Source organism: Equus przewalskii, chromosome 1, assembly GCF_037783145.1.
Source record: "Equus przewalskii isolate Varuska chromosome 1, EquPr2, whole genome shotgun sequence".
Taxonomy (NCBI): Eukaryota; Metazoa; Chordata; class Mammalia; order Perissodactyla; family Equidae; genus Equus; species Equus przewalskii.
Genome location: NC_091831.1, coordinates 58,378,689 through 58,398,002, shown reverse-complemented (window position 1 = coordinate 58,398,002; position 19,314 = coordinate 58,378,689). Strand labels below are relative to the sequence as shown.

General features: G+C 41.9%; 1 protein-coding gene and 2 long non-coding RNA genes across 3 annotated transcripts in view; 1 reads left to right on the top strand and 2 right to left on the bottom strand.

The window, feature by feature from the left end:
- Positions 1–2,248: 2,248 nt before the first annotated feature.
- Positions 2,249–8,430, bottom strand: LOC139074480 (uncharacterized). Its single transcript, XR_011524122.1, has 2 exons — positions 8,204–8,430; positions 2,249–3,640 (listed from the first exon to the last, which is right to left on the bottom strand). It is a non-coding gene; the product is annotated as an uncharacterized lncRNA (long non-coding RNA).
- Positions 8,414–19,314, top strand: part of SAR1A (secretion associated Ras related GTPase 1A) — a 14,665-nt gene continuing 3,764 nt past the window's right edge. Inside the window, exons 1-6 of the mRNA XM_008517694.2 lie at positions 8,414–8,634; positions 12,496–12,569; positions 12,695–12,814; positions 13,238–13,303; positions 15,848–15,951; positions 18,762–18,893. Coding sequence (XP_008515916.1) covers positions 12,512–12,569; positions 12,695–12,814; positions 13,238–13,303; positions 15,848–15,951; positions 18,762–18,893 — 480 coding nt within the window. The 5' untranslated portion in view covers positions 8,414–8,634; positions 12,496–12,511. The remainder of the gene's footprint in view (positions 8,635–12,495; positions 12,570–12,694; positions 12,815–13,237; positions 13,304–15,847; positions 15,952–18,761; positions 18,894–19,314) is intronic.
- Positions 17,487–19,314, bottom strand: part of LOC103549384 (uncharacterized) — an 8,225-nt gene continuing 6,397 nt past the window's right edge. The window contains exon 4 of the long non-coding RNA XR_544525.2: positions 17,487–18,914. This is a non-coding gene — a long non-coding RNA (uncharacterized lncRNA). The remainder of the gene's footprint in view (positions 18,915–19,314) is intronic.

Sequence of the window (19,314 nt, the reverse complement as noted above, 5' to 3'; positions counted from 1 at the left end):
TACATAAATCAGTAGCATTTCTATATGCTAACAATGAACTAACAGAAAAAGATCTCAAGAACTCAATCCCATTCACGATCGCAAACAAAAGAATAAAATACCTTGGGATAAATTTAACCAAGGAAGTGAAAGACCTATACAACGAAAACTACAAGACCTTCTTGAAAGAAATCGATGACGACATAAAGAGATGGAAAGATATTCCATGCACATGGATTGGAAGAATAAACATAGTTAAAATGTCCATACTACCTAAAGCAATCTACAGATTCAATGCTATCCCAATCAGAATTCCAACATCATTCTTTACAGAAATTGAACAAAGAATCCTAAAATTCATATGGGGCAACAAAAGACCCCGAATTGCTAAAGCAATCCTGAGAAAGAAGAACAAAGCTGGAGGCATCACAATCCCTGACTTCAAAACATACTACAAAGCTACAGTAATCAAAACAGCATGGTACTGGTACAAAAACAGATGCACAGATCGATGGAACAGAATTGAAAGCCCAGAAATAAAACCACACATCTATGGACAGCTAATCTTTGACGAAGGAGCTGAAGGCCTACAATGGAGGAAAGAAAGTCTCTTCAACAAATGGTGCTGGGAAAACTGGACAGCCACATGTAAAAGAATGAAAATCGACCATTCTTTTTCACCATTTACTAAAATAAACTCAAAATGGATCAAAGACCTAAAGATTAGTCCTGAAACAATAAGTCTTCTAGAAGAGAATATTGGCAGTACACTCTTTGACATCAGCTTCAAAAGAATCTTTTCGGACACCATAACCCCTCACATGAGGGAAACAATAGAAAGAATAAACAAATGGGACTTCATCAGACTAAAGAGCTTCTTCAAGGCAAGGGAAAACAGGATTGAAACAAAAAAACAGCCCACTAATTGGGAAAAAATATTCACAAGTTATTTATCCGACAAAGGGTTAATCTCCATAATATACAAAGAACTCACACAACTCAACAATGAAAAATCAAACAACCCAATCACAAAATGGGCAGGGGACATGAACAGACATTTCTCCAAAGAAGATATACAGATGGCAAATAGACACATGAGAAGATGCTCATCATCACTAATCATCAGGGAAATGCAAATCAAAACTACACTAAGATATCACCTTACACCTGTTAGAAAGGCAAAAATATCCAAAACCAAGAGTGACAAATGTTGGAGAGGCTGTGAAGAAAAGGGAACCCTCATACACTGTTGGTGGGAATGCAAACTGGTGCAGCCACTATTGAAAACAGTATGGAGATTCCTCAAAAAGTTAAGAATAGAAATACCTTATGACCCAGCCATCCCACTACTGGGTATCTATCCCAAGAACCTGAAATCAGCAATTCCAAAAGTTCCATGAGCCCCTATGTTCATTGTAGCATTATTCACAATAGCCAAGTCATGGAACCAACCTAAGTGCCCAGCAACTGATGATTGGATAAAGAAGATGTGGTATATATATACAATGGAATACTAGTCACCCATAAAAAAGGACAAAGTCGTCCCATTCACAACAACATGGATAGACCTTGAGGGTATTATGTTGAGTGAAATAAGCCAGACAGAGAAAGATGAACTCTGTATGACTCCACTCATAGGTGGTAGTTAACATATGGACAAAGAGAACTGATCGGTGGTTGCCAGGGGAAAGGGGGGTGGGGGGAGGGCACTAGGGGTGAAGTGGTGTACCTACAACATGACTAATAATGATGTACAACTGCAATTTCACAAGGATGTTAACTTTCATAACCTTAATGAAAAAAAAAAATTTAAGACATGCCAAATCAGGGTCACAAGAGTCATGGAATATTTTAAATGTCTACATTTACATATTTTTAAATGTTTACATTTACCAAATTAATGCATTTAACACACATTAAAAAACAGAGCAGTGTAAAGAAGAAGAGAGACCTGGACGACCAAAGTCTGCACACTACTGCCTCCTGGCATCTAGTGCCCATGATCACCATCACCACCAGGCTCCATCACCACCAGGCCCAAGAGAAAGGCTGAAGGGCATGCTAAAGGAGATAAAGCCAAGGTGAACGACAACCACAGAGCTGATCTGCGAGGTTATCTGCTGAACCTGCTCCTCCAAAGCAAGAGCCCAAGACTAAAAAGGCCCCTGCAAAGAAAGGAGAGACGGGACCCAAAGAAAACAAGGGGAAAGCCAATGCTGACAAGGATGGGAATAACTCTGCAGAAGATGGAGATGCCAAAACAGACAGGCACAGAAAAAAAATTTTTTTAATTGTGGCAAAATACACACAAAATTTACCATCTTAACCATTTTTAAATGTACAGTTCAATAGTGTTAAGTACATTCACAATGTTGTGCAACAGATCTCCAGAATTCTTTTCATCTTGTAAAACTGAAACTTTATAGGCATTAAACAACTCCCCATTTCCCCCTCCTCCCAGCCCTTGGCAGCCCCCCTTCTACTTTCTGTCTCTATGAATTTGACTACCCTAGGTACTGCATATAAATGGAATTATATAATATTTATCTTTTTGTTACTGGCTTATTTCAATTAGCATGTCTTCCAGATTCATTCACATTGCATAGTATCCATCAGAATTGCCCTCCTTTTTAAGGCCGAATAACATTCATTGTGTGTATATACCACATTTTGTTTATCCACTCAGCGATTGATGGACACTTGTGTGGCTTCCACCTCTTGGCTATTGCAAATAATGCTGCTGTGAGTGTACAAATATCTGAGACTCTTCTTTCAATTCTTTGGGATATGTATTCAGAAGTGGAATTGCTGGATCAGAAGGTAATTCTGTTTTCAAATTTTTGAGCAGCCTGCATACTGTTTTCCATAAGGGTTGCACCAGTTCACATTCTCACCAACAGTGCCTGAGGGTTTCACGATCTCCCCGTCCTCACTAACACTTATTTTCTGTTTTTTTGATAGACATCCCAATAGGTGTGCAGTGGTATTTCATTGTGGGTTTGATTTGCATTTCTCTGATGATTAATGATATTGGGCATCTTTTTACACTGGTTGGCCATTTGTGTATCGTTGGAGAAATATCTATTCAAGGCTTTTGCCCATTTTTTTCCCCTTTTTGAGAGTGCTCTATTTGACTGGAATGAAATGGTATTATGTAAAACCACTGATACAAAGATAAGGCATTATTATGACTATAAACAAGATAAAAAAGGCTTGAAAATTCTCCCTGAGTGTCACAGCTCATTTGCTGTAATCTAGTTTCTTGGTAGATTAAAGGTGTAAAGGTATTTTCTTTCTTTCTCCTTTTTTTGGCACCTGAGCTGACACCTGTTCCCAATCTTTTCTTCTTCTTCTTCTTCTTCTTCTCCCCAAAGCCTCCAAGTACATGGTTGTATATTCTACTTGTAGGTGCTTCTGGTTCTGCCGTGGGGGACGCCGCCTCAGCATGGCTTGATGAGCGGTGCCGTGTCTGCACCCAGGATCCGAACCGGTGAAACCCTGGACCACCGAAGCAGAGTGCGCGAACTCAACCACTCGGCCACGGGGCCGGCCCCAGTATTTTCCACTGAAGACACAGGAAGCTCTGATTAGCCTTTTTCTTCTTAGTCATTTTGGAAAGAGTGGGAGAAGGGACTATTTTGCTTATCAGGGTCCTCAACTCCTACAAAGATACAACAAGGGATGAACAACAGTAATTTACTATTCAGAAGGATGTGGGGTGTATTTGGAATAAAAATACAATGGAAAAAAATAATTGTTTCTTTGTGTGATTTTGCTGACTCCAAAACCCTTTCAGTTTTGGACGGATTCGCTGTCCAGGAGGAAATCTAAGGTAAGTCATTAAGATCTCACAGATCTTCCCTGGTTGACCACAATCTGCTCATCTAATCATATTTGACAATAAACTTAATTATCCAAGAAATTTTATTGACATTTTCTATCTCTGCCTCCTTTAGATGAGTGTCATTTTAAACTATGATACACGGAGAACAGTCAAGAATTGCATCTTGCATTTGATTTAAGAAGCTACATTTAAAAATTAAAACTTGCGTTTATATAATTATCATGATCAGGGAAATTAGAAACCAACCAGAGAGAAATTTATAAAAACATATTTCAGGAAAGGACTTAAAGTTAGATGCCCCTGCCAACTTCTTTGTAAACTGGAGAACATACAATTACTTAAAGAAGAATTAAGTTTTCCTAATTGCACTCTAGATTATGTCAAGATAAAACATTTGGAAATCTTAAGATTTTTACCTCCTCAAATTTTAGATGGACTGCTCTCCAGAATGATTTTTCTAATCAACATTATATGAAATCCTCTAGCTGATAAAAGGCCAAGCATTTACTTCTTCTCAAGCATTGAATGAATTTTTATCTATGAACACAGATGGTATTCTAGTTTTTACCATACTGAGCAGGAAGGAATAATTAATTTTCCTTATCCATGCCCTTTCTGCTTCCTGGTCTCTCCTCTCCTTCACAGCCACATTCTAAATGGCATTGTCCAGGGTCACTGCCCCATTTCCTCCCCTCTCAGTCTCTCCTCAGTTCACTCCAGTCCAGCATCCATCCCCAATTCTCCCCCGAAACTGCATTTATCAAGGTCACCCATGACCTCCATGCTGACAATTCCAATAGATGACGTGACGGTTAATTTTATGTGTCAATTTGACTGGGCTAAGGGATGCCCAGATAAAACAGGTGAAACAGATATAGCAGGTAAAACATTACTTCTGGGTGTGTCTGTGAGGATGTTTCTGGAAGAGATTAGCATTTGATTCAGTAGACTGAATAAGAAGACCACCCTCAACAATGTGGGTGGGCATCATGCAATCCACTCAGGGCCCAAATGGAACAAAAATGCAAAGGAAGGGCAAATTCTCTCTCTCTCTTCTTGAGCTGGGACATCCACCTTTCCTGCCCTTGGACATCAGAGCTCCTGGTTCTCAGGGCTTCAAACTCCAGGACTTACACCAGGAGCCCCCTGATTGTCAGGCCTTTGAACTCAAACTGAATTATACCAGTGACTTTCCTGGTTCTCCAGCTTGCAGATGGTAGATCGTAGGATTTCTTGGCCTCCATAACTGTGTGAGCCAATTCCAATAATAAATCTTCTCTTGCATATATGTCCGTACATCCTATTGGTTCTGTCTCTCAGAACCCTGATTGATATAGATACTTGTCAGTCTCCATTTTAGTTTCTGAGAGCCTGTCTACCTAATATTGAGCATGCGAAGGGGAGTAAGAATACAGTGGGGAGAATTACATAAAACTCCTCTGCTCAAACCCTCCATTGGCTCTCCAGCTCACTCACAATAAAAGTTAACGTCCTCACAGTGGCCTACAAGGCTCTAAAAATTTGCCCCCTGTTGGGAGGCAATTCTCCATGAATTTCTTGCATTTCTGCACTTCTTGGAGCAGAGGTAGTGGCTGCCTTTGTTTGGACTCTCTTTTCAAGGATGTTTATATAACACACAGGCTCAAAGACAGGATCTCCGTCTGGGGCAGGGGACAGGTTCGTTTACTGTCCGGTGTCGTAATGTCTCCCACTGAGTCAAAGGTCAGGCAGGTTTGCTTGCTGTCCATTATGCAAGATTTGGGTTCCCTAAGTTCTGGGTTCCTCACCTGTGATGCAAACCCACTCTATGGGCAGCATCCACCTGGACTGCTCTGCATCGCCCCCAAAGGACTTGAGGGAGCCAAATGGAAAAGATACAAACATGAACCTCATGCTACTTGCTATGCTTAAGGTAATAAAATTCTTTATCTCTGCCCCAGGAGTCTCGTGTCTCTGCCAGTATTGTGCCAGGCTAAACCATTAGCTGGCAAGTGACATAAAGTCTTGGACCTTCCCAGTTCTTATCTGCCTATCCCACACCTCTCTCATCTCATCTCCTGCTCCTCCCTCGTCACCCTGCCTGGCTACACTGGCCTCCCAGCTGTTCCTGGAACCTGCTGAGCACACACCTGCCGCAGGGGCTCTGCACATGCTCTGCTGTCAGCCTGGAACATTTCACCACCCGACATCCCTCAGGTTCTGTCCAAATGGCACCTTCACCGGCCTTCCTCAACTCCTCTATTTAAAATAGCCTTGCCACCAGTAAACAGGTGGACTTTTGCCAATCTGATAGGTGAAAATGATATCTCACTGAGTTTTAAATTTATCTTTATTTTCTATATATACTTTACAACACCTATTATATTTCTATTATTAGTTTATTATGCTTAAGAACTATTTATATTTCCTGTGACTTGTTTCGTCCTATCCTTTATCTATTTTTCTATTGTATTATTAGTCTTTTGCACATACATTTTTCACTGGCCTATGACGTGATTACACATATTTTTTCTCAACTTATCGGTCTTTTGAGTTCATAGCGTTATCATTGTTGTTTTTTTGCCATATAAAAGCTTTTAATGTTTCTGTAGTTGAATTTATCAATATTTTATGGCTTCTAGATTTTCAATCACAACCGGAAAGGTCTTGTCCGTTCCAAGATTATAAGGAATTCATCCATGCTTTCTTCTATTTTTCTAGTACCTTTACGGTGTCATTTTAAAATAGACAGACCTTTGAATCATTTGGAAGTGACTTGGTGTAGTATGTGACTTATGGATTCAACTTTTAGGGTTTTTTGACTACCAATTGCCTCAACCTTTTTATTATTTATTTATTTTAAAAACATAATTGAAACATTTATTGAAAATAGACTCTTGAAAAATTGCTTCCATGCACAACAATGCCTCTTTCACCCATTTTAGAGGTGAGTATACTGTGACCTAGGGCATTTGTCAACAATCCCAAGACTGCCCAGCTGGTAAACAGAGTTCGCAGCTCCCTTGAGAATCTGCCCTCGTGCTTCCTCTTTCCTCCTGAGGCCCCCAAGACGTCCTTGTGGTTTGGGACCCCCCCTACTTCTTGCAACCAGTCTTATAGCAGGGCCGGCAATCCAATGCATTAGCTTGCACTGGGGCAGCCCTGTGCCTCCAGGGTGCATACACTGGGGTTCCAAACCCTCTGGACACAGTTCCCCTGGTTTAGCTCAAGCTGGTGAGACGCCTTAGAACACGGCCTGACCCCGTTGTGTGTCTGGGCAGGATTCAGACTCAATGCAGAAGACCCACAGGATGAAAGGGGGGGCTTTGCCCATCCAGCCTCCTCTGAGTATAGTTGGAGGTGCCAGGTGCCACTTTAATTTTATTTCTGCATGTACGTGGGTCTATTTCTGTACTTTGTTCCATTGGTTTGTTTGGCTTTCTCTGCACTGGTACCAAACTGTTTGAATTACTGGGGATCTATAATATGTTGTAATATCTGATAGTGCTTCCCCTCTCCTTGTTCTACTTTTTTTTTTTTTTTAATTAAAGATTTTATTTTTCCTTTTTCTCCCCAAAGCCCCCCGGTACACAGTTGTATATTCTTCGCTGTGGGTCCCTCCAGCTGTGGCATGCGGGACGCCGCCTCAGCGTGGCCCGATGAGCAGTGCCATGTCCGCGCCCAGGATTCGAACCAACGAAACACTGGGCCGCCTGCAGCGGAGCGCGCGAACTCAATCACTCGGCCACGGGGCCAGCCCCGTCCTTGTTCTACTTTTTCAGAGCCTGTTTCCTGACTAGTCTTGTTTATTTTTCCATTTGAATTTTAGGAACAAACAGGGTAGTTTAAAAAGCACACGCATAACCTATTAATCCTATTAGTACTTGTATACGAATTATGTTAAATTTATAATCTTACTTAAGGAGAATTGAGATCTTTATGATATTGAATCTTCCTATCCAAAAACATCATTCATCCTTCCACCATTTGACTCATTTTTCTTATCTGTAAAATGGGAGTCATAATACCAATCTCATAGGGCTGTCCTCAGAATTTAACGAGAAAGCGTGAAGGACAGCATAGTAGGAGCCAAGGAGTTGCTTGGCTGCTTCCTAGCGTCTGAACTGGGGCTTCCTTCCTAGATAATCCTGAACTTCGTTCTTTCATTTGTAAGCTGGGGATGGTTATAACAGTATCTGCTTCACAGGACTGTAATGACGGTCAAAGGAGATGAGACATGCAAAGTACCGCGCCCTGCCTGGAGCATAAGTGCCCAACGACTATCAGCTGTTCTAAAAAACGGGCTATCACAGGGAAACGTGACTTAAAGCAAAAGCCTGCTGGGATCCACCTTAGGTCGAGGGCTCTCAGGTCAACTCTTTTTTCCGAGAGCCCACTCACCGTCACTCGCCACTTCTGATTTTCCCCGTGCCCCCGGGTAGACAGTCGCATCGGAAGCCGCGATCGCTAGCGCCCAGACCCACCGCGGGACTCCAGGAGGTCGCCCCCACCCCCGGGCCGCGGCGCTGCCACGTCTCGCGCGCCCAGTTCGCCGTACGGAAGGAGGCGGGGCCGAGTCGGGCCCGTCCCCGAGCGCGCTGCATCACGCCTGAGGCCCGCCCCTCCGCGGCCCGCGTCGCTGGGAGCGCGGCACCGGGGATGCGGAGCGCCGTGACGCTACGAAGGGGCGGGGGCAAGCACGCGCCCGGAAGTGCTGGGGGAGGGGTGTGACGTATATCCGGCGAGTAGCTGGCGGTCCCGGGTGCTGTTTCGCTGTGTGCTGTGAGGGAGGGTCGAAGCTGCCCGCCGCCGCCGGAGGAGCCCCTGGGGCCGTGAGTCAGGGGGCCGCGGCGAGGGAGGGAGCCGGGGCCGGAGGGGCTGGGGCGGACGGCGAGGAGGGTCGGGGCGGAGGCCGGCGCAGGCGGGGTCGTGGGGGGGAAGTGACACGCAGGCGGTTCTGTGGGGCCGCGGGGCTGGTTCTGGGCGGGGACCGGCCGGGTCTGCTCGGTCCCCGGCCGGCCTCTGGGGTGTCGGGTCGATCTGCGTTCCGCTCGGGGGGTTGCCGCTGCTGGGCGGGGTAACAGCCTGTACTGTGCGCTCCAGTTTACGAAGCGGCCTCACATCCCCTGTCTCGGATGAGCCTCGGCGGAGGCGAGTGGAAGTCCTTGATGATTATCCTTGTTTTACACACTCGGGGGCTGAGGATCGCCGAATTGGCCGAGGCCCCGCATGTCGCGAGTGTGAGAGTTCCAAACAGGTCTCCTGGCTCCCAGTCCAAGGCACCCCCCCCACCCCCCACCCCCCACCCCCCACCCCCCATCCCTCCACCCCCCATCTCCCCACTCCCCACTGCAGCCCTGTGTTATCTGATGTCCTGGGTCGAACCCCGTGCTTTCTCGTTCCACCTCCCTCTTTTTTCCTCTCTCTCTTCAGTGCATGGAAAAATTCTTTCATGTGCATTTCCTATATGGATTGATGCTTTCTGCACAATTCTAGCCGAGATGTCAGGAGCACACTTGTGAGAGTTGGCACTAAATTTTCTGTTAGCATTCTCCCTTGCCCTTGGCTTTTCCCCTTTACCTCGTTCCATCTGCATAGGTTGTGACAGGGGGCCTATGGAGCTTTACAAGAGGACTGACCCTTGACATTTGCCCTGCAGCTAAGCAGAGTTTCTTAGCTAAAAGCCAGCTCCCTGCTACTCCAGATGTGTCTGGAATGGTGTCTCAAAGTTGCTCTGAGGATGTATAAAAAGTAATGAGTATGTATAAGAAGTGGTGTATGGATTCTTTATGGGCTAATGGTCAGCTTGCTGCTCCTCTTTTTTATTTGAATCAGTCAGTCCTGGAATTTGCAAATTTTAGTTTTCGGTCCATTGGCAGTCCTTTTGTTGGTAGTTTAGAGCCCTTAAATTTCAGAGTACTCTAATTTGCCACAAGATGCTATAAAGCGGTAGAGTGGATCAAGGATAGGAAATGAATAGAATGCTACTTATTAACATACCATTCAAAAGATATGATGTCTTGTAAGGAAGAAAACTACAAGATTATCATGTGTAGTTGGTGGAAGTTTTATCTTTTTATTTGGATTTGAAATATATGTGATAGTAACAGGAAGGGCTTTGGCTTTGGCTTCAAAAGAGGAGAGTGTAAGTCCTGGCACTGTTAAAACTTTTTCAGTTGAGCAGTCCTGGTTAAGCCAGCTAAACTAGGGGTGTCAGCATCCTCATCTTGTTAAATGAGGCCAAGGATTCTTGCCTGTTAGGGTTGGTGTGAGGTTGAAATGAGATATATGTGTAGGTACTGTAAAAATACTCATGAGGTGGTACAGAGGAGAGGCACATTGTTCTCTTACTTTCCTATAATGGAAAGTTAACGCAGGAGCTTTGTTAGTGAATTTACGTTATTGGACTTCTTAAAGTGTGGACTAAGTTTCCAGTCAAAATTATTACTTAACATGCTAGATTTGGTCTTTCTGCCAAAATATATTTTGATTTTACTGAAAAAGGCAAAAAAACCTTATTATCTTTTCATAAAAGCTTTTGCCTTTAGTTTCCACCCCCCACCCAAACTCCCAAGCTTCGTTTGGCCCGCCGGGGTAACAGCCATAGAAAAGAATCATTAAGCAGTCCCTAAAGTTTATCAAGCCACAGGACTAATTAAAAAACCCAGTAATTGGATGAAAAAGAAAATTAACATATACTATCCATTTTTCAGTTTCTTTTTCATCTAGTATTCTTTGAATGGAGAATATAGGTGGGTTTTTGTGGATGATCCTTTTACAGGTCACCAGTAAAAGTAATAAAACAACTTTTGTTTGCTTTCTTTTTTGAGGAAGATTAGCCCTGAGCTAACATCTGCTGCCGATCCTCCTCTTTTTGCTGAGGAAGACTGGCCCTGAGCTAACATCTGTGCCCATCTTGCCTACCACAGCATGGCTTGAGAAGCAGTGCGTAGGTCTGCGCCCGTGATCGCAACCAGCAAACGCTGCGCCACCGAAGCGGAACATGTGAACTTAACCGCTGCACTACCGGGCCAGCCCCTTGTTTGCTTTCTTAAAAAAACAAAACTTCATTAAAGTTTTGTTTGGTAGCAGTTGGTCACATCTAGTATAAAGCCTTGTGTTCAGATGCTGTTGCTGATTGAGAGGAAGGAAGTGCAGGATCCTTCTTTTTTCTGTAGCACATCTGAGATATTGAGGCAAAAGTTCAGTGTGACCAGGAAATGCTGCCTCTGAGAAACCCTAACACCCACCATTGGCTCTAGATCCTACCCTCTTAACTCCATTCACAGGTCCCCTTGCTTATTACCCATGTACCAGTGTACACCTTTTAGTGCCTCTGGGTCAGCTTTTATTTTGTCTAGGCCTATGGGAAACAGGAAAAGTGGTATTAGTAGCAGTACTAATTAAGATATTTACTTAGCTAGGAACCTACCACTATGCTCTGAATGAATATTCTTATTTTTATTTATTTATTTTTAAGATTTTATTTTTCTTTTTTCTCCCCAAAGCTCCCCGGTACATAGATGTGTATTTTTTTTTCGTTGTGGGTCCTTCTAGTTGTGGCATGTGGGACGCCACCTCAGCATGGCCTGATGAGCGGTGCCATGTCCGCGCCCAGGATTCGAACTGGCAAAACCCTGGGCTGCCGAAGCGGAGCTGGAGAACTTAACCACTCGGCCACCGGCCTGGCCCCGTGAATATTGTTATTTTAAGAAAATCTAGGGGCTAGCCCCGTGGCCAAGTGGTTAAGTTCTCGCTCTCCGCTTCAGCGGCCCATGGTTCGGATCCTGGGCGCAGACATGGCACCACTCATTAGGCCGTGTTGAGGCGGTGCCCCACATGCCACAACTAGAAGGACCCACAACTGAAAATATACAACTATGTACTGGGGGGATTTGGGGAGAAAAAAAAAAGCAGGGGAAAAAAAAGAAGATTGGCAACAGTTATTAGCTCAGGTGCCAATCTTTTAAAAAAAAAAAAAAGAAAATCTATATTTATAAAATGGGTTCGATCTTGATTCACATTATGAAAAGATTCTCTTTTTATCGTTTCATAGCTCTCCAAAATAGTGATATCATCTCTTTTTTAAGTTGAGACACATATCTGCAAGAGGGGTTAAATAAATATTGTTTAAGAAGGGATAGCACTGGTAAATGGAGCAGGGCAAATTGTGCCAGCTGGTAGGATTTTGGTGACTTTGTGTTTTAGAGCTGTATACAAGGATGGGTTAATCTGCTTTTTGTTCAGGTTAATATGCCTTTCATTTTTTTCTACTTACTGCATCGATGTGACATTTTGATCCAGATTATTGACGGGGCTGATTTCCTGGAGGTTTTGCTAACTGGTAGACAGCAGTGATGTATCTAGGGAATGTGAATGAGCAGCTACCTGGAGGAGTGAGTCAGATAGTAAAAGAGGAAAGTATATCTTCAACTCCTAGTTCTCTAAGTATCATAGATTGAAAACTGTTTGGTTCTGCCTAAAAACCAAATGGTAAACCAAACCAAACCAGGAGTTTGTGCAGATCCGAGGCCCCCAGAGATTGCCCTCCAGGATGCACAATCATTTGTTTTCTTATGCCTGAATACATGGGACTGTAAACATGCATCAAGGCCAGGGAATAACTGTTAACTTCTCCAAAACTGTACTGGCATTCAGAAAGCTAATGTTTGTTGCTTTCGTCTTTCATACAGGTAGTAAGCATTAATAATGTCTTTCATCTTTGAGTGGATCTACAATGGCTTCAGCAGTGTGCTCCAATTCCTAGGTAAAGCCATTTCCTTGGAATATATCATAGGTTTCAGACTGTGTGTATTTCCTTCAACAATTTAAATATAAGCAGCCTTTGGTATGTATAGAGCAAAATTACGTTCAATTTTTTTTCTCTTTTAGGACTCTACAAGAAATCTGGAAAACTTGTATTCTTGGGTTTGGACAATGCAGGCAAAACCACTCTTCTACATATGCTCAAAGATGACAGATTGGGCCAGCATGTTCCAACATTGCATCCGAGTAGGTTTGAAAATACCAGGTGACCTTTTGATATTTGAAGGTCACTGTCAGGGTCAGAGGATGAATCCCCAATTGATGCAGTTCTTGTATTAACTGAGGTCCCAAAACACAGCTCACTTGAGAAAAATTCTCTATAGCACACACTCACGTCACATAGTCGTAAATCTGAACCTTTGGAACTTTGTCACTATCTATTCTTACCAGTCCTGTAATGGGACACATCTCCTATATCTACTTCTAAAAAGCAGCGAACACCTTGGAGAAAAAGAAAATTGGCTTTTTAGAATAATTTAGGAACATTTTCACCCTATATTATTCTCTTTACAAGGTGAAAGCTTCATTAGGTTTTGCAATGGTATTGGGTTACTGGGCCTTGTTGGATGGAGAAGTTTATTTCTTTCTTCTTTTCTGACAATTTTTCAGCATCAGAAGAGCTGACAATTGCTGGAATGACTTTTACAACTTTTGATCTTGGTGGGCATGAGCAAGGTAAGAGACAATTCAGTGGAAGGATGGTATTGACTTGTGGTTTATTTCATGCCCCTCCTCTTTTTTTTAAAGCAGGGTGTCATTTTTTTAATTTAGAATTTGTCATTTATTTAGAATATGTCATTTAGAATTGAGATCTTATTCCTTTAATGAAATTGTTTTATTCACTTATTTTTAAGTAATTTCAAATTTGTTGAAAGTTGCATAATTAATACAGAGAAATCTACTCCTTTATACTTTTTGCCCAGATTTATTAGTCTCTCTCTTTATACAATGCATGTTAATATTATTTTTCTTCAAACATTTCTGAATTCATCATACTCTTTTATTCCTTAATTCTTTAATGCATATTTCCTAAGAACAAGAATATTCCCTATATAGTCATAATGGTTATCAAACCCAAGTGGTTTTATTTTTATCTACTGTATAGTGTATACTCCTTTTTTGTCGATTGTCCCAATGATCTCCCTTATAGCATTTTTCCTCTTAATCAAGATCCAGTACAATATCACACATCACATTTAATCGTCTCTTTTGTATTCTTTATTAATGGAGTATAAATATGTAGAAAATTGTTATTCTTTGTAAGTAGTTTCAGACTTGTCAAAAGTTGCGAGAATAATACAGTGACTACTTGTGACACTGATGTAAATCGATATTTTGTGTGCTCTCCCTGTTTGGAGCAGTTGGGGAGCATTTGCTTCTGCCTTCTTGTTCTCCTCCAGTGCTTTTGCCTTACTCAGGTGTGTCTGTCTGCTTCCCAGGCTCCTCTTAGGTGTCTTGTATGTGTTTTAGAGATACACAGAATGAGGCATCTTTATGTGATGGACACTCACTTTACATTTGGCAAGACTCTAGGCTTAGGCGTAAAACATTTAAGATGCGGGGATAAATATTTTGGGAAAGTAGAAAAAAGAAACTATTCAGATTCTGTCAGATTTATTCATTTGTTTTTAAATTGAGTTGAGAGCATTTGAAGCATTATATTAGGTTTAATCTAATATAGTTTTTTAAAAATAGAGTTAAAAAAAGAGAATATTGGTAATTTTAATCATTCAGCCAAATAATTTTGGCCAAAAGGCTGAGAAGCGGTCCAAGTAATTTTATAGTCAGTGATTTCGTTAACATATAATTATATTTATTTTATTGAATATTTATATCCTACATATATGTAGTATGATCACAATCACATAAAATACCTGTACAGAAAAAAGATTGAAAGAAAATATACAGAAACATTAGCAGTGACTGTGTTTTGATGGAGGATTATAGATTATCTTACTTCCTTTTTTTCTATGATGAGATTGTATTATTTTCATTTGGATAGGAGTGGCTGTATGGTGTCTTTTCTGCTTCTTTCAAAAGGATTTATAACTGCTTACAAATTTAAATTCAGAGGTAATACAATTGTAAGTTGCATATAGACCATCTGGAGAATGCAGGAGTAGGTGTTTTTAAGACACCTGAACTGAGAATTGTGTATTATTTGGTGTGATAAATTTAGCTTTCAGCTTTTGATAGACTAACAAGGGAAATGTGTTGATGTATGTAGTGTTGTTTTGTTTGAGGAAGAGTTACTTACAGAAACACTTTTTCATCATAACCTCGCCACTGTTTTACAGAAGTGGCTACAATGCTGACTAGAGTACATTTGGAGGTTTCCTTTTTTTTGTATAACTTAAAAAATTTAATTTATAGAAGTAGTCCAGGGTCAATATAACAAATTCAGTCGACAATCAGTATATAGATAGGGAAGGGAAGAGTGAAAGTTCCTCCCGCTCTCCTTCCCAGTCCGGCGCTTCACAGGCCATCATTGTTAACTGTCTCATGTAGAGATGCGTCTGTATTCAGCCCATTGAAAGGACTAGAAATGAGTGGCTTAGAAATTATATAATTAAAGCATTGCTTTCCAAAACATTATCACTTCATGTCAAACCAAAAAAAATGTATAGAGCACACTGGGTTAAATATAGGAGGCTGAGGTAATTGGCCTGGGAACTTCAACCACCTGTCAGGCCCAATGTACCTGAGGGCTGAGTGGATAAGTTATATACTGGTTAGGCAGGAACTAACTTGGGACTAAAGTTATATGGACAATTTGTATCCTGATATTTTAACTCAGAGGTTGCAAACTGAATTGACCCGAGGGGTGAGGTAGGTCATTTACGTGAGTGACATTGAGTGTAGAAGACAGTAGGGAGTGGTGGAAACTTTGGCAAACCGAAGAGCCCAGACCTCGTCTAAAGGGGCAGCCACAACTCAGTTCCTGCTGATTATTGATGTGTGAGTAGGTAGGCATGGGATTTTCAGAAAATCAGGCACAAAACCCTGATTTTCGAATTTTAAAAAATCAGATTAAGTTCATGGACCATCAGTTTATACCCTCTGTTCTGACTTAATACTGGCTAGGACTTGGAGAATCCATATGAAGTCTAATGCTATTGAAACCTGGCCAAGATTTTCCTACTTTATAGACCATTAGGTTATTTGATTTCAAAATATATCTATTTTTTAATTGATGCAGCTACAAACTTTGTCTTTTAGCACGTCGGGTTTGGAAAAATTACCTCCCCGCCATTAATGGGATTGTCTTTCTGGTGGACTGTGCAGACCATCCTCGCCTCATGGAATCCAAAGTTGAGCTTAATGTACGTTTATATTTTTTTTCCTTTTTTGGCCTCTGTTTCTTTGAAGGAATACGGCTCAGTAGTGCCAATACTTAATCATTCCAGTTAGCATTTCATGAAAGTCCTCGTTACAAGAAGAAAGTGTTTTAAAATCTAAGGCATTGCTTTTCAATGTCTTGAGGAAACTCAGCTTGAATTGAGTAAACTAACTTTGTTTATAGCTATCATAGGGTGACTGTATGTCTGATTTGCTCAGGACACCCCTCAGAGTATGCCTGTCCCAGCATAATCAGTGTCTTTCCCTTCATGTGTCACATATGGTCACTCTTGATGAAGTGTGGGCATAGTGAAAACTTGAAAGAGGGATTAGAATTCTTTACATTTTTAGATCTACATTCTCAGCTTGTACCTGCCCACCTTTGCACTTAGCAGTCTGTTCTGTCTTCAGTTTTGGTCTTGTGCAGCGTTTGGTACTATCAAGGACTTGCTTCAAGTTTTTTCTTTTCTCAACAGTGCATTTTCTTGCCTTGACAATTTCTGTAATGTTGCCTTTATTATCCCTACTGCTTCACCCTGCGCCTCTTCTTTCTCTGTGATTTAACTCTCTCTCTGCACTCTTGGTCCTGGCAGTTTGAACCTGTCTCAAGTTTGTTTGTAAGTATGTTTCTTGAATCCATAGTTCTAGTCTCATGTAGAATCACCTGCAAGGCAGTCCTTCCGTTACTTGACCTCTTGGCACTGGCCATTCTTTCTTTCTTTAAACTCCCCTTTACATTCTTGGTTTGGGTGCTCTGTCTCTGGCCAGTACCTCACAAGCTCTTTCATAAGCCCCTGTTCCTCTGCTTAGGCCTTAAATCTTGGTGTTCCCCAGAGTCTGTACTCTCTCCTAGGCTAGTCCAGGCTACTCCTTTCCTTCATCTGCCACCCCCATGCTAATGACTCCCAAATGGATTTCTCTCGTCTAAACCTCTCTTGAGCTCCAGCCTCATACTTAATGCAGGCTACTAGACAGCTCCACCTACCAATCTGTTCTCCTAGAATGGAACTATTCATCTTTCCCATCATCTACCTGGGTACACAATCCAGAATCCTGTGAATTAGTGTAGCTTCCAGTAGAAGGAACTTTCTCAGACTTGTCATTGCCCTACTTAATATCCGTTAATCTCTGTCACCTTTGGGATGAAATCCACAAATCTTTTGCACAGCACAGAGGATCTTTCACGATCTTTCCTCTATTTATTTCTCCAACTTCTTTTCTCTCTACTGCCTACCTTGAACTATATTTGAGACATAGAGAACAACTTGTCCTTCCTTAAGTATACGGAAGTAGTTATCCCTGCCTGGCTTTCTTACCTGACCCCCTACCTCCATTTGCTGGTAAATTTCGAAATGTCTTTTAAGAGATCTCAGAGTTCAGATATGAGCATTTCTAGGAATCCTTTCCTGACCTCTCAGACTGTTAGACTCTGCACCTTATCAGTGTCTGTTGTATTTACTGGTTTTGTATAGGTCTGTCCCGCTGGACCATGAATTTAGATGGTAAGGACCTTATCTTATTTCTTTGTGAAACCTCTGCACCTAGCAAAACATTGGATACATAGTAGGTACTTTGTTAGTATTTAATAAATGAATGACATCCTTACTTTGATTTTGTCTAACATCTCCTGGAACTGAAGATGGTCAAAGCATGTTCCCCTTTATTCCTTCAACTCCACTCTCCTTTCCTAGCTTTTCCTATCAGTGAGAACTAGATTCCCAGGCTTGAAATCTGTCAGCTTTGACTCCTCGTCTCTTGTCATTTAGACATCAGTCTCTTCACTTCTTCAAAATGCCTGCTACACTATTTATTACATGCTTCCATCTTAGGCTAGATCATCATCTCTTGCTTGAGCACCACAGATAGATACTGTTTGTGAATTCATTGTACTAAAAGTGCAGATTCTATCCAGTAATTTCTGAATTTAGGGTCTTTAGGATCTGTTGCAGCTAGCTTCTCAGACTGATGCCATGATGTTGGTCATCGCTTCCCATCCCATTTACTCTGTCATTACATGTCAGTGTAAATGCTTTAATCCAGTCGGGTGGTACTCCATCTGGCTTCCTGAATTCTTTTCCTACTGTAAAGCCATTGCTTGTATTCTTCCTTCTCCTTTCCACCTATTGAAATCCTCCCCCTCCTTCAGAGCCCAGTTTAGGTTCCACCTCTTTGCTAATTAGACTTCCCTCAAGCCCACCTTGCCATTTTATTTCCCTGAACGTCTTTTAAGTACTTATATTCTGTCCCCACTTGTTGTGACACTTAATCATCCACTTGCCTTGCTTTGTTGACAGATATGTGAACGTAGAGTGAGGATTTCTTGAGGCCAGGAATGTGTCTCATCCTTTCTTTTGTAGCCCTCTCAGTGCCTGAGATTGCTCTTTGCACACATGGGGCACTCAGTAAATCCTTGGGGGGTCCTGTAGCCATCTCTGAGGCTCTGGAGTCAGAGCATTCGCTCTCGGAGGATTGTGCTCAGTGGGTAGCCCGAGGATGGTCTTTGGTGAGTGATTTAGCTCACAGTTAAGGTTGGGCAGTTCTGCTGCCTTGTAAATAGATACAGCCTTAAGTTGAAATTGTTTTGAGGATATTTACCTAATGTCAAGGTAATTTTTATGTAATGCTAAGGGTGTTATATAATGTCAAGATGAACTTTTAGTTGATCGCTCAGGTCTAAAGATGATCGCATTTCCGCTTTACGTCTGCTGCGTTACAGACAAGTGGAAGTCACAGTCGCTCCATGACCTAGTGGGCTCGCGCACATCTTCACTCAGCTCCTCTTTATCTCGTCTAGGCGTTAATGACTGATGAGACAATATCCAATGTGCCAATCCTTATTTTGGGTAACAAAATTGACAGAACAGATGCAATCAGTGAAGAAAAACTCCGTGAGATTTTTGGGCTTTATGGACAGACCACAGGAAAGGTAAGAAAATCTTCAGGGAACCTATTATAAAAGAAATTCACAGCTTTTTTTTAACGTTCATGTTTTGCTGTCTAGATTTTACTTTGCTTTAAAAAGTTTACCTGGGCTCAAGATTTGTTTTCCTCTAGGTAAACTCTCTGAAGACAAACATGTTCTTAGTTTAACCATTTTTTCTTTTTTAAGATTGGCACCTGAGCTAACATCTGTTGCCAGTCTTCTTTTTGTTTGCCGCCTCCTTCTCCCCAAAGCCCACCATACATAGTTGTATACTCTACTTGTGAGTGCCTGTGGTTGTGCTATGTAGGATGCCACCTCAGCATGGCCTGATGAGTGGTGCCATGTCCACGCCCAGGATCTGAGCTGGCGAAATCCTGGGCCACCAAGCAGAGCGCACAAACTTAACCACTCGGCCACGGGGCCA